Below are 12,247 nucleotides of genomic sequence, written 5' to 3'. Positions count from 1 at the left end.
AAGGAAACCACGTTACTTCCTTAGCATTCCAAGATTTTGAGCTACTCTGAAAGCACATCATGAGAAACGCTGGCACAAGCTGGAATCAAGATTGACGGGAGAAATATCAATAACCTCAGATATGCAGATGACACCACCCTTATGGCAGAAAGTGAAGAAGAACTAAAGAGCCTCTTGATGAAAGTGAAAGAGGAGAGTGAAAAAGTTGACTTAAAGATCAACATTCAGAAAATGAAGATCATGGCATCTGGTCCCATCACTTCATGGCAGATAGATGGGAGAACAGTGGAAAGAGTGTCAGACTTTATTTTTCTGGGCTCCAAAATCACTGCAGATGGCGATTGCAGCCATGAAATTAAAAGACGCTTACTCCTTGGAAGGAAAGTTATGACCAACCTAGACAGCATATTAAAAAGCAGAGACATTACTTTGCTGACAAAGGTCCATCTAGTCAGGCTATGGTTTTTCCAGTCGTCATGTATGGATGTGAGAGTTGGACTCTAAAGAAAGCTGAGCACCGAAGAATTGATGCTTTTGAACTGTGGTGTTGGAGAAGACTCTTGGGAGTCCCTTGGACTGCAAGGAAATCCAACCAGTCCATCCTAAAGGAGATCAGTCCTGGGTGTTCATTGGAAGGACTGATGTTGAGGCTGAAACTCCAGTACTTTGGCCACCTGATGTGAAGAGCTGACTCATTGGAAAAGACCCTGATGCTGGGAAAGATTGAGTGCAGGAAGAGAAGGGATAAAAGAGGATGAGATGGTTGGATGGTATCATCGACTCGATGGACATGGGTTTGAGTGGACTCCAGCACTTGGTGATGGACAGGGAGGCCTGGCATGCTGCAGTTCATGGGGTCGCAAAGAGTCTGACATGGCTGAGCAACTGAACTGAAAGCATATCTACTATCAGTATAAATACTGACACTTCTGTTCTTGGTTGAAGTATAAGCCCCTGTTGTTTCGTTGCTAAATTGTGTCTGACTCTTTGCAACTGCATGGCCTTGTAAAAGACTACATCAGATTGTTATTCACTCATGAATATAAGGTGATTTTGTTGGCCAAGAAAATGAAGTTGTTATAATGGGTGGTTTAAAAAAAATGATTTGAAAGAGTTGGCCAACTTTCTCCAGTAAAAGGCCAGATAGTAAATATTTTAGAGGGTGTGCAGGTCATAGGGTCACTCTTACTACTACTCAACATTGCTGTCATAGCTGGAAAGCATCCTTAGACAACATATAAGTGACTGGACATGGCTGTGTTCCACTTATTTACAAAGGAGTCAGCAGGCTGGATATGGCCCAGGAACCAGTAGTTTGCTGACCACTGACTTCGAATAATATTTGAATTGACTCTTAAAATCTCTGTGGATTAGATAGAAATACTATCATTCTATATTTATTTACATAGTGTTTTCACATGCATTGTCTCATTTCTCATAATTTATGGTTCAGTTTAGTCGCTCAGTCGTGTCTGACTCTTTGGGACCCCATGAAACGCAGCACGCCAGGCCTCCCTGTCCATCACCAACTCCAAGAGTTCACTCAGATTCACATCCATCGAGTCAGTGATGCCATCCAGCCATCTCATCCTCTGTCGTCCCCTTCTCCTCCTGCCCTCAATCCCTCCCAGCATCAGTCTCTTTTCCAATGAGTCAACTCTTCTCATGAGGTGGCCAAAGTACTGGAGTTTCAGCTTTAGCATCATTCTTTCCAAAGAAATCCCAGGGCTGATCTCCTTCAGAATGGACTGGTTGGATCTCCTTGCAGTCCAAGAGACTCTCGAGAGTCTTCTCCAACACCACAGTTCAAAAGCATCAATTTTTCAGCGCTCAGCCTTCTTCACAGTCCAACTCTCACATCCGTACATGACCACTGGAAAAACCATAGCCTTGACTAGACGGACCTTAGTTGGCAAAGTAATGTCTCTGCTTTTGAATATGCTATCTAGATTGGTCATCACTTTTCTTCCAAGGAGTAAGCATCTTTTAATTTCATGGCTGTACTCACCATCTGCAGTGACTTTGGAGCCCCCCAAAATAAAGTCTGACACTGTTTCCACTGTTTCTGCGTCTATTTGCCATGAAGTGATGGGACCAGATGCCATGATCTTCGTTTTCTGAATGTTGAGCTTTAAGCCAACTTTTTCACTCTCCTCTTTCACTTTCATCAAGAGGCTTTTTAGTTCCTCTTCACTTAGATGGGGCTTATTACCCCATTCATTACACAGTTACTGACACAAAGTGCTTTCCCGTGTAACAGAGTAAGAGCTGTATCAAGATACATTGACTGAAATCTCATTCATTTCCTGGTTTTGTTCCATGTGTTCAAAATAGCTGTCATTTTCATTATGTTTGTTATGGTCTTGTCGCTAGGGAGTTGAATATTGGTTTGTGAATTGTTTTATTTTTTTCTTAGTTTTTTTTTCATTTTACGAAAACAAAGACACTTGTATCAACATTTATAGGTGAAATTTGAATTTATAGAATTATTAGATTTATCGATTACATATTAAATAGCTTAGGCTAATCAATCATCCAGCTAGTTTGGGTTTTGAAGTGTCATATTTGTTTACTTTTTACGGGTTAGAGATGCTATTAGACTGTCATTTTATCGAAGGTGAGACGTCAACCCAGAGATGGAAAACTTCATCCTGTATGAGGAGATTGGCCGAGGAAGCAAGACTGTGGTCTACAAAGGGCGACGGAAGGGGACCATCAATTTTGTAGCTATTCTTTGTAGTGATAAGTGCAGGAGGCCTGAAATAACCAACTGGGTAAGTCAAGTATGTTTCTCTCTCTTTGGGAAAAGATGATCAGATGGAGTAAGTAGTATGTAAACAGAAGTCACTGAACTCACTTTGGCAGACAGTCCATTTTCAGACCGGAATGGGTGACCTTCTCTCTTTAGTGCCAATAGTCCTGAATAATGGCTACTATGCATACTCAAGTATCAATAACTAGCAACTTAGATTTCTTGTTTTTGTTTTTTTTTAATGAGTCAGGGAAAATACAGTCTATATCCGATCACTTAAAAATAAATTTATTTGACTGTGACAGGACTTAGTTGCAGGAGGTGGGATCCAGTTCCCTGACCAGGGGTCAAACCCTGGCTCCCTGCATTGGGAGCTAGGAGTCTTAGCTACTGGACCATCAGGGAAGTCCCCAGATCATTCACTTTTACATTTACTGCATGATTATGAAGCTTTCCAAAGGAAGGATATTAGGTGAGAGTAACTTGGGCTTAACATAGTTGTACCACTTTACAGCCCAGACTCCTTGGACCAAACCTAGCTATTTTTTTTAATTTTGGAAAAATACACATAACAATGGAGAAGGCAATGGCAACCCACTCCAGTACTCTTGCCTGGAAAATTCCATGGACAGAGGAGCCTGGTAGGCTGCAGTCCATGGGGTCGCGAAGAGTCGGAGACGACTGAGCAACTTCACTTTCACTTTTCACTTTCATGCATTGGAGAAGGACATGGCAACCCACTCCAGTGTTCTTGCCTGGAGGATCCCAGGGGTGGCGGAGCCTGGTGGGCTGCCATCTGTGGGGTCACACAGAGTCGGACATGACTGAAGTGACGCAGCAGCAGCACACATAACAAAGTTTATCATCTTAACCATTTTTAAGTGTGTAGTTTGACATTGTCAGTAAGTATATGCCTATTCCTGTGCAGCCATCGCCATCTTATATGAGGTACCTTTCAGAAACAAAGTACAATACAATGGTGATTGCCAGGGAAAGGGGAAATGGGGAGTTATTGTTTAATGTGTAGAAATTTTCATTCTTGCAAGATGAAAAGAGTTCTGAATGAATAACCACGCTCTTGGTACTTAGCCAAAAGAGTTGAAAACTTAGGTCCACACAAAAACCTGCACACAGATGTTTACAGCGGCTCTATTTGTAATCAAAACAATCAGGATGCCCTGCAGTGAGTAAATAAACAAACTGGAACATATATACACTGGAATACTGTTCATTAATAAAAGGAAATGGGGAATCAAGCCACAAGTAGACACAGAGGAACCTTAAACGGACATTGTTTGGTAAGAGAAGCCAGTCTGAAAAGGCTGCATAGTGTATGATTCCAACCATGTGACATTCTGGAAAAGGCAAAACTATGGAAACAGTAAAATGATCAGTAGTTGCCAGAGTTTGGGGGGTGGTGGGAGAGTGGGAGGGATGAATAGGCGGAGCACAGAGGATTTTAGGGCAGTGAAACTCTTCTATATGGTAGATGCTATAATAATACAAGTCAATACAGATTTGTCCAAACCCATGAAATACTCGGTTTTCCCTAGAGGCCCTACTATTATACATTCCCACTACAGTGTGCAAGGGATCTCATTTCTCCACACTGTGGCCAACACTTGTTATTTTTGTCATCGTTGTTATTTATTATTATCTTAAACAGCCATCCTCACCTGTGTGAGGAGGTGTTGGCGTTTGAAAGGCGTGTGGACAGTTGAGGGAAGACAGGTGTATGGGACAAGATGCTCTCTAGTTGGTTGATTTGGAACTGGGAACAGGAGGAATTTCTCTTCTGATTCCCTTTTCACTGAGGTGAGAATCTTAAGTCTTCAGTTATGGGAAACTGGCAGGCAGTGTTTTAGAGAAGAGGAAAGAAAAGGTGTGAGTAGGTCACCTGGAGGGCAGACTGGCTGGGGCCCTTTAGAGTGGGGGTCATCAGTGGAAGGCAGAGCAGTCAGCGTGGTTTGTGTCCGCTTCAGTGCCCTAGGTGTGTGCAGACTGTGGGGAGGGTTGGATTGAACCAGAATTGCAGTCCTGGAGCGAGTGAGCTGCAAAGTGAGTGAGTGGTGGACATGGGTTAGGATGTGTGGAAGAGATTTGGGAGAGAATAATGTTACCAGTTAAAAAAAAAAATCTGGCAATGCTGTCCAATAGACATATAATGGAGGTTATAAATCTAATGTAAAGTTCATAGTATCTACATTGAAAAAGGATAATAAATAGGTGAAATTCATCTTATTAATATATATTAATCTCTGGTGCTGCTAAGTCACTTCAGTCGTGTCCGACTCTGTGACCTCATAGACGGCAGCCCGCCAGGCTCCCCCGTCCCTGGGATTCTCCAGGCAAGAACACTGGAGTGGGTTGCCATTTCCTTCTCCAATGCATGAAAACGAAAAGTGAAAGGGAAGTCTCTCAGTCGTGTCTGACTCTTCGCGACCCCATGGACCGCAGCCTACCAGGCTCCTCCGTCCATGGGATTCTCCAGGCAAGAGTACTGGAGTGGGGTGCCATCGCCTTCTCCATATTAATCTCATATGAGATTAAGAATACCATGTGTTATTTTTTCAGTGTGCAACCAGCGAGATATTTTTCTAATTTTGATGTTGATTGTTGGGTGTCTGGTGTGTATTTTACATTTGAAGCTCGTCCCGGCTGCTTCTCCAGAGCACAGTAGCCCTCTGTGGCGAGTACTGGCCACAGAATCTCCTGCACTGGCCAGTGGAGGCTGCACATGGGTGATGGAGGTCCGGGTGGAGGCTGAGATGGGCAGAGCGGTGTCTGGAAGAGTGGGTCCTTGGCAAGTATTGAGTGATGGGGAGGGTCAGGAGGAGTGTGCTGTGGCCTGAATTCTTTTGGGATTTCTGTATCTCCTTTATTTTTTCACTAGGACCTCCCCTTCCCTAGCCAGAATTAGCGAGGATCCCTTTAAACTTATTTGCCCAGGGTTCTCCCCGTTCTCTAGTGGCCTTATATTGGGGATTTATTACAAGATGCTCCTCAACTTTTCCCTTGGACACTCTGGCTTTCTCCTCATCTGTCTTCTAAGTCATGTAGGTTAGTTTTCCTTTATTTTTGTTACAATATGAGCCCACCAAGTTGTTCCTGGGGTGTGCCAAATTCCATTTCTTAAACAGGGAGCTCTGTATTTCTACAGATTATGGGCTCATTAGCCTGTGTTGAGTGACAGTAGATTTTCTGTTTTTTTTTTTTAATTTTTTTTTTATTTTTAAGAAAATCAGAAAGCAAGGATCCAGTGCACCTTGATAGTCAGTCATCAGCAATTCTGAGTCTTGATGTTCTATACACATTTTTTTAGTTTTAGTTCCTATATTTAATGGGATTTTTAAAGGGGGAAAGCCAGAAATCCCCAAAGCAACTTAATATTTTTTAATGGACATGCTTTTGCATCTTTATTACTGAGTTTTTGAATTCACTCTTGTTTTTGGTATATAAATATTCTTATAATCCATTGGAAATGTACATTTTAAGATCAGTATGTTCACATTAGGGCTTCCCTGGAGGCTCAGATGATAAAGAATCCACCTGCAATGCAGAAGATACGAGTTTGATTGCCGGGTCAGAAAGATCCCCTGGGGAAGGAAATGGCAACCCACTCCAGTATTCTTGTCTGGAGAATTCCATGGACAGAGAAGCCTGACAGGCTGTACAGTCCATGGGTTTGCAAAGAGTCAGACACGACCGAGTAAGCACATAACCATCATTCTTAATGTCTATATTTTAAATTATTTATTATTTTATTCCACTGAATAAGTTCCATTGTTTTCTTATCTATTTCCCAGGTGTGATATTTAGGTGTTTCTTAATAGATTCAAAGATTTTAAGAACTTTTTTCTTAGTGTGAATGCTGTGTGTTTTTATAGGTCCGTCTCACCCATGAAATTAAACACAAGAACATTGTAACTTTTCATGAATGGTATGAAACCAGCAATCATCTCTGGCTAGTTGTGGAACTCTGCACAGGTAGGAGTAAAGAGGTGCTACGATTATAGTCACTGTATATTGCTTTGAAAAAACATATGTAGGTTTTGTTATTTTTCACTTTTTCTTCTATTATGAATATAAGCATACTGTTGACTACATTAACTTGAACATCTGTTGTTTGATATATTAGGGACGGAAAAAGCAAAGGTGTTTGGTAAGAGGAAGAGATGCAGTTTAGGGTTAACTTTGCTTTGGTATAAAATAATACTAAATCATCTTCATAAAATTTAGAGATAATTTTTAGTGATTGATCAAACAAGTTTTTCCATTCAATAAAAATAAAAGATTTGAGGTAAACTACCTATTACCTAATTAGTTCTTATTTTTTAATTCTTATGCAAAGGATACTTGCATTAGTAAAACTTAAGCAATATAGAAAAATAGATGAATCAACAAATTCCACCACCTGGCAATAATTAGAGATAATATAGCTCTTGCTTGATAAATTTTCCAAGACTGTATACAGAAAGAAAAGTGACTAAATACGTAGGTATTGTCTGGACTTTTAGTTTCAGTGTCTTTAGGAAAAAATGTAAGAAGAACCATAGTTATACATTGAGTAATAATAAAGAATTATTAAATATTAAGATGAAATGTAATAATTTCTAGCTTTATGAGTCTCTTACCTATTGACCCTTTGGAATAGTAAATTATTTGCATTTTGCATTTTATTTTTTGAATCAATGGGAGGAGATGGTGGTTTAATTTCTTTCATAAGATGTACACACTGTTGAAGTGATCAGGGGACTCCACCTGTGTTACTTTTTGATTCAGCAGTTATTTCTGACCTCTGGCTGTTGTAACAACCTGACTCCTTTATACCTGTGTTTGGAATGGTTCCTCACCCACCAAACAAAATGAACAGAACCCAGAATGCCTCCTACCTTTATCACAGGAATTCTGATTGAACTTTCAGCTGCCAGCTAAGACTTCTTTTTCTGTGAACTTGACTTCTAATTATAATCTTTTTCCTAAAAAAAAAAAAGTTTGTTTCTGACACTTGGGTGGTAGAGTTATGACAGGGACCTTGGAAGGATATAGACGTGGAATTCACAGTGTGTCTGCCACTAACCTATTATTTCATCAGTGGTATACATCAGAGTTTGTAATTTTCTAACACTTAAGGAAGAGCATCTTTTTGTGTCAGGCAGTACTTGCGGAATGTGACTTAACTTTGCATGGGGGTAAAGATGACTATCCTCTGCGCAGTGTGATTTAAGTGTACCATTCTGTAGCTGTTTCTTTCCTAAGGGGTCTGGAGTGAGAGATCACAGTGCCAGAGTGATTCTTCCTTCACCCCACTGGCATATTTATAGACTATCCTTCCAGGCTGAGCAGCTATTCGCCCTTAGCTGGCTTTGGAGTGTGGAGCTTCCCGTTAGGGTTCCTGGACCGGTGTTGATTCACGAGTATGTTTCCCCGTCAGATGGTCCAGATGGACCGATTTGATCGTGTTTTAATGCTCAGGTCCCAGCATGGAACCTTTCTAGAGGCACTGTGTAATGCTGGTGGGTTAAAGTGGGTGATTTTAATCAACTTGCAGGTGGTTCTTTAGAAATGGTTATTGCTCAAGATGAAAATCTCCCAGAAGATGTAGTGAGAGAGTTTGGGATTGACCTGCTGACTGGATTACATCATCTTCATCAACTTGGCATTCTCTTCTGTGACATTTCTCCTGGGAAGGTAATTCATGAAAGTTTTGATTCCCTGACTGTTTGTGTCTCAATCTATAATGCTTCCTCAAAGATGTTTTCATTTTTAGATACAACTTTGATATATTTAGAGCATCTTGAAATTTTTAGTCAACATTTTTTTTTTTAACAAAAGGGAGTACATAGTATTATATTTTAGGTTCCTATTTAGCAGCCTGTTGAAAGTGAAATCTCCCCTCCTTTCAGGATTCTCAGAGTAAGTATCATTGCTCTTGAGGTACGTTGTGAATGATGAGCTCGATAGACCTATAGAATAAGACTTCGTTCCTAAATTATAGTTCACACTTATGAGACATTATTATAGTTTGATAATGACATTCTTGACAGTGTGTGTTTGATTCCTCCTATTTTATATCAAACATTTTTCTTTTCTGGTAGAACTAATTACCCATTGCTAAATGTGTTTCACTGTTGCAGAGTCACAAACCTGCTTAGTGTCTGAGTCACATCAACACTGATACTGAGATGCTGTGTGTCCTGGACCAGTTACCCTTTCTCTTTGTACCTTAGGTTTCTTGCCTGTGATGGGGCGGGGGCGGGGCGGGGGGGGCGGTGGATGCCGGTAGATATTTCAAGGAGATAGTGAGAATTACATATTATGTTTAAGTGAAATTCATAGGACGTTTTCTGGTAGATAGTGTGCTCGCAGCCAGTGGCACCTGTTGCCTTTCTAAGTTCATACTCTTAGGGATTGTATGTGTTACTGGTCTTAGTTGCTACTTCTTTTCCTTTGTTAATGAAATGAAATGTTGAATATGTTCTTGTTAAATGTTACTTTAGGCCATCTGTAGAAGAACATAATGAAACCTACAAAAAAAAAAAAACTGCATAAAAACTCTCTGTAACAGCCATTCTCATTTGAAATATTCATATCCTTGTTTGAAGACTGTAGCCGCTTAATTGTGTTACAGCCCTGAAAGCAGCTGTGGACAATATGTAAATGGATGGGTGTAACTTTGGTTCAAAAAAACCTCTATTTGTGGACATGGAACTGTCAGTTTCATGTAATTTTCACCTGTCAAGAAGTAATATTTTCATTTTTTTCAACCATTTAGAACCATAAAAACCATGCTTAGCTCATGCTTGTACAAACATAGGCAGTAGCAGTATATGGCCCAGAGGCTATAATGTGCCAGCTCCTATATGTGAGCTCTTTTATGAGGTCTCATATCAGCTGTTCATAATCTTGGAGCTTCAGGCTGATGTATAAGTTAACTTGTATTCCAGAACTGGGTTTGGAGGAGTTCCAACAGGATGCCTATTTCTGTGAATGGAGTTCTGTTGAAACAGCCACACCCTTTCATTTATGTATTGTCAGTGGTTGCAGACTTGAGAAGTCAGGGCAGAAACCATATGTATGGCTTGCAAAGTCTAAAATATTTACTAACTTAAAAAAAAATTATCTGCCACTTGCCATTGGTTCTGCAGGTGTGTTCCCTGGACTGGCAGCATCAACATTACCTGGGACTTGTTAGAAATGCAGGTTCTTGGGCCTCACCCCAGACCTGTTGAATCAGAAACTCTCAGGGTAGGGACTAGTTGTCTTAACAAGGCCTTCATGTGCTCAAAAAAAAAAGGTTTAAAAGTCACTGTGGAAGACTAACTGACATCCTTAGTATCTGTGACTAGAAGTAAAGAGTAAACTTTAAACTGCTTTTGAGGATCAAAAAGCCCCTTGCAAGGGAGGGAAAAGATAAAGGTAAGAGAACACTGGTTCCTGGTATAGTTTCAATAATCAACAGATAACTTCTCATCACAGCTTATATTAGCAGACTTGAGCACTTTTCATATGGCAGTCACTGTCAGAAGCCCTTTGCATCATGTATAACCTCAATCCTTAAAACTATTTGAAGTATCACTTTCCCCATTTTATAGGTGAAGAGACTGAGATTTACAAAGGGTAAGTAATTTCTGTAGGTTAGACTGCCAGTAAGTGGTGAACCTAGGGGTCAAATCCAGGTCTCTAACTTCAGAACCCTTAGTCTGAACCCTGCAACCCCTAGGACTGGTGGGTTTCCAAGTCCTCTTTGAGCTGTTACTGAGGGTTCGTGAGTAGATTGTTTTATGTACATTCTTCATTTTTCCCAAAAGACTGCTGTTTCCCTCTGTGGTTTTACGGCACATTTTTCATCTGCATCTGAGAAGGGAGAATTTAATATTTGATTTTGTTAGTGTTGGAGTTACATTTCCTAAGCTTCTTTTTGGGGTTTCCCCAGTGGCTCAGCAGTAAAGAATCCTGCAGTTCAGAAGACCTGGGTTGGATCCTTGGGTCGGGAAGATCCCTTGGAGGAGGGCATGGCAACCCATTCCAGTAATTCTTGCCTGGAGAATCCCATGGACAGAGGAGCCTGGTGGGCTACAGTCCATAGGATTGCAAAGACTTGGACACCACTGAAGCGACTGAGCATAGCATTTTCTTTTAGAAAAATTCTGTTTAATTTTCTGAGTTGTGATGAAGCAAGAAAGCCAATACTCAGGGTTCTGTAGTGAGATTATAAGAGGTATGGATGGAAATGCAAATAACACTGAATTTGAGTTTGAGCACATTTGTTTCTTCACCTTCGTAGATACTCTTGGAAGGGCCTGGAACACTGAAGTTTAGTAATTTTTCCTTGGCCAAAGTGGAAGGTGAAAATTTGGAAGAGTTCTTCACCTTGGTGGCAGCAGAAGAAGGAGGAGGTGACGGCGGGGAAAATGTAGTGAAGAAAAACATGAAAAGCAGAGTGAAAGGTAAGAGGCGAGCTTCAAGGTCAGAAGTCCAGTGGTGGGCCACCCAAGTCCCGTGTTTGGGAGAAAATGTCCACCTTTTATGTTGCCAGCCAAATGATGTATTGAAAATAAATGATAAGGACCCAGGAGAAGCCTGGATTTATGGATGGCTTTGTCTAGGTCCTAAGGTTTTCCATGTGGATCTAATGCCGTTTAAAGCACAGGGAACCTCTGACAAAGCCTTCTCCTTCACTTCATCACTGACCGCTCGTTAGAACGTAAGGAAGGGGATTTTGTCTCCCTTCCTGCTGTATCCTCAGCACTTATCCCTGGTGTCTGGCACATACCAGCAGCTCGGTACATATTCAGCATTGTTAAGTAGCTAATATTCTGCAAGAATGGAAGATTTTTAGGGGTACATCCTTGGGAGGTGGTTTTGACAGTGAGATGGGGCCTAGGCTGTTAGCTCACTGTGCTTGAGGGGAGAGTGTGAAGTCAAATTTCTTTTTTCTTTCCTTTTGACCGTGCCGTGTGGCATGTGGGATCCTAGTTCCCTGACCAGGAAGTCCTATTTCTTATATGAGAACTTTTGATAGAAGTGATAAAGATCTTTTTTCCTAAGTTCCTGGTGCAGTACTTGAGACTTTGGACCAGTGAGACTCACCAGGAAGCAAAAGGCACTGGGAGAGAGGGCGGCATCCCTGGGCCTGGTGGTCACATGGCCTTGATGAGAATGAGATAACGTGATAGGGAGCAGCAGGTTAACCAGAGGCGCATAAATATGAGGAAAGAAATTTAACTTTCAGGGTTAGTGTTGAAGTAAAATTTCATGCCCAGGAAGAAGGCTCTTTAAATCCCCAAATATCATTCCATGGGATGACTGGCATCCTGTGAAAATGAGTATTGTAGACTATGTTTTTATTATAGAAAACAAGGAATGTACCTTTTGAAATAGTCCCTTCAAAAGGGGAAGAGGGCTGTGTTATAGAGAAATGTCAGTTTTTAGCAGTGATGCCTGGTCACTTCTGAGCTTAATCCAAGAACAATCCCATGGTGGGTGGGCCAC

The 12,247-nt window shown here is 41.0% G+C and overlaps 1 protein-coding gene across 1 annotated transcript in view; it reads left to right on the top strand.

Annotated features, from left to right (window-relative positions):
* The first annotated feature begins 2,636 nt into the window (after positions 1-2,636).
* ULK4 (unc-51 like kinase 4) overlaps positions 2,637-12,247 on the top strand; it is a 489,483-nt gene continuing 479,872 nt past the window's right edge. Inside the window, exons 1-4 of the mRNA XM_068982354.1 lie at positions 2,637-2,774; positions 6,640-6,739; positions 8,304-8,443; positions 11,040-11,202. Coding sequence (XP_068838455.1) covers positions 2,637-2,774; positions 6,640-6,739; positions 8,304-8,443; positions 11,040-11,202 — 541 coding nt within the window. The remainder of the gene's footprint in view (positions 2,775-6,639; positions 6,740-8,303; positions 8,444-11,039; positions 11,203-12,247) is intronic.

This window comes from Capricornis sumatraensis, chromosome 10, assembly GCF_032405125.1.
Source record: "Capricornis sumatraensis isolate serow.1 chromosome 10, serow.2, whole genome shotgun sequence".
Taxonomy (NCBI): Eukaryota; Metazoa; Chordata; class Mammalia; order Artiodactyla; family Bovidae; genus Capricornis; species Capricornis sumatraensis.
The sequence above is the reverse complement of the archived record's forward strand: the minus strand, read 5'-3'. Positions and strand labels throughout refer to the sequence as shown.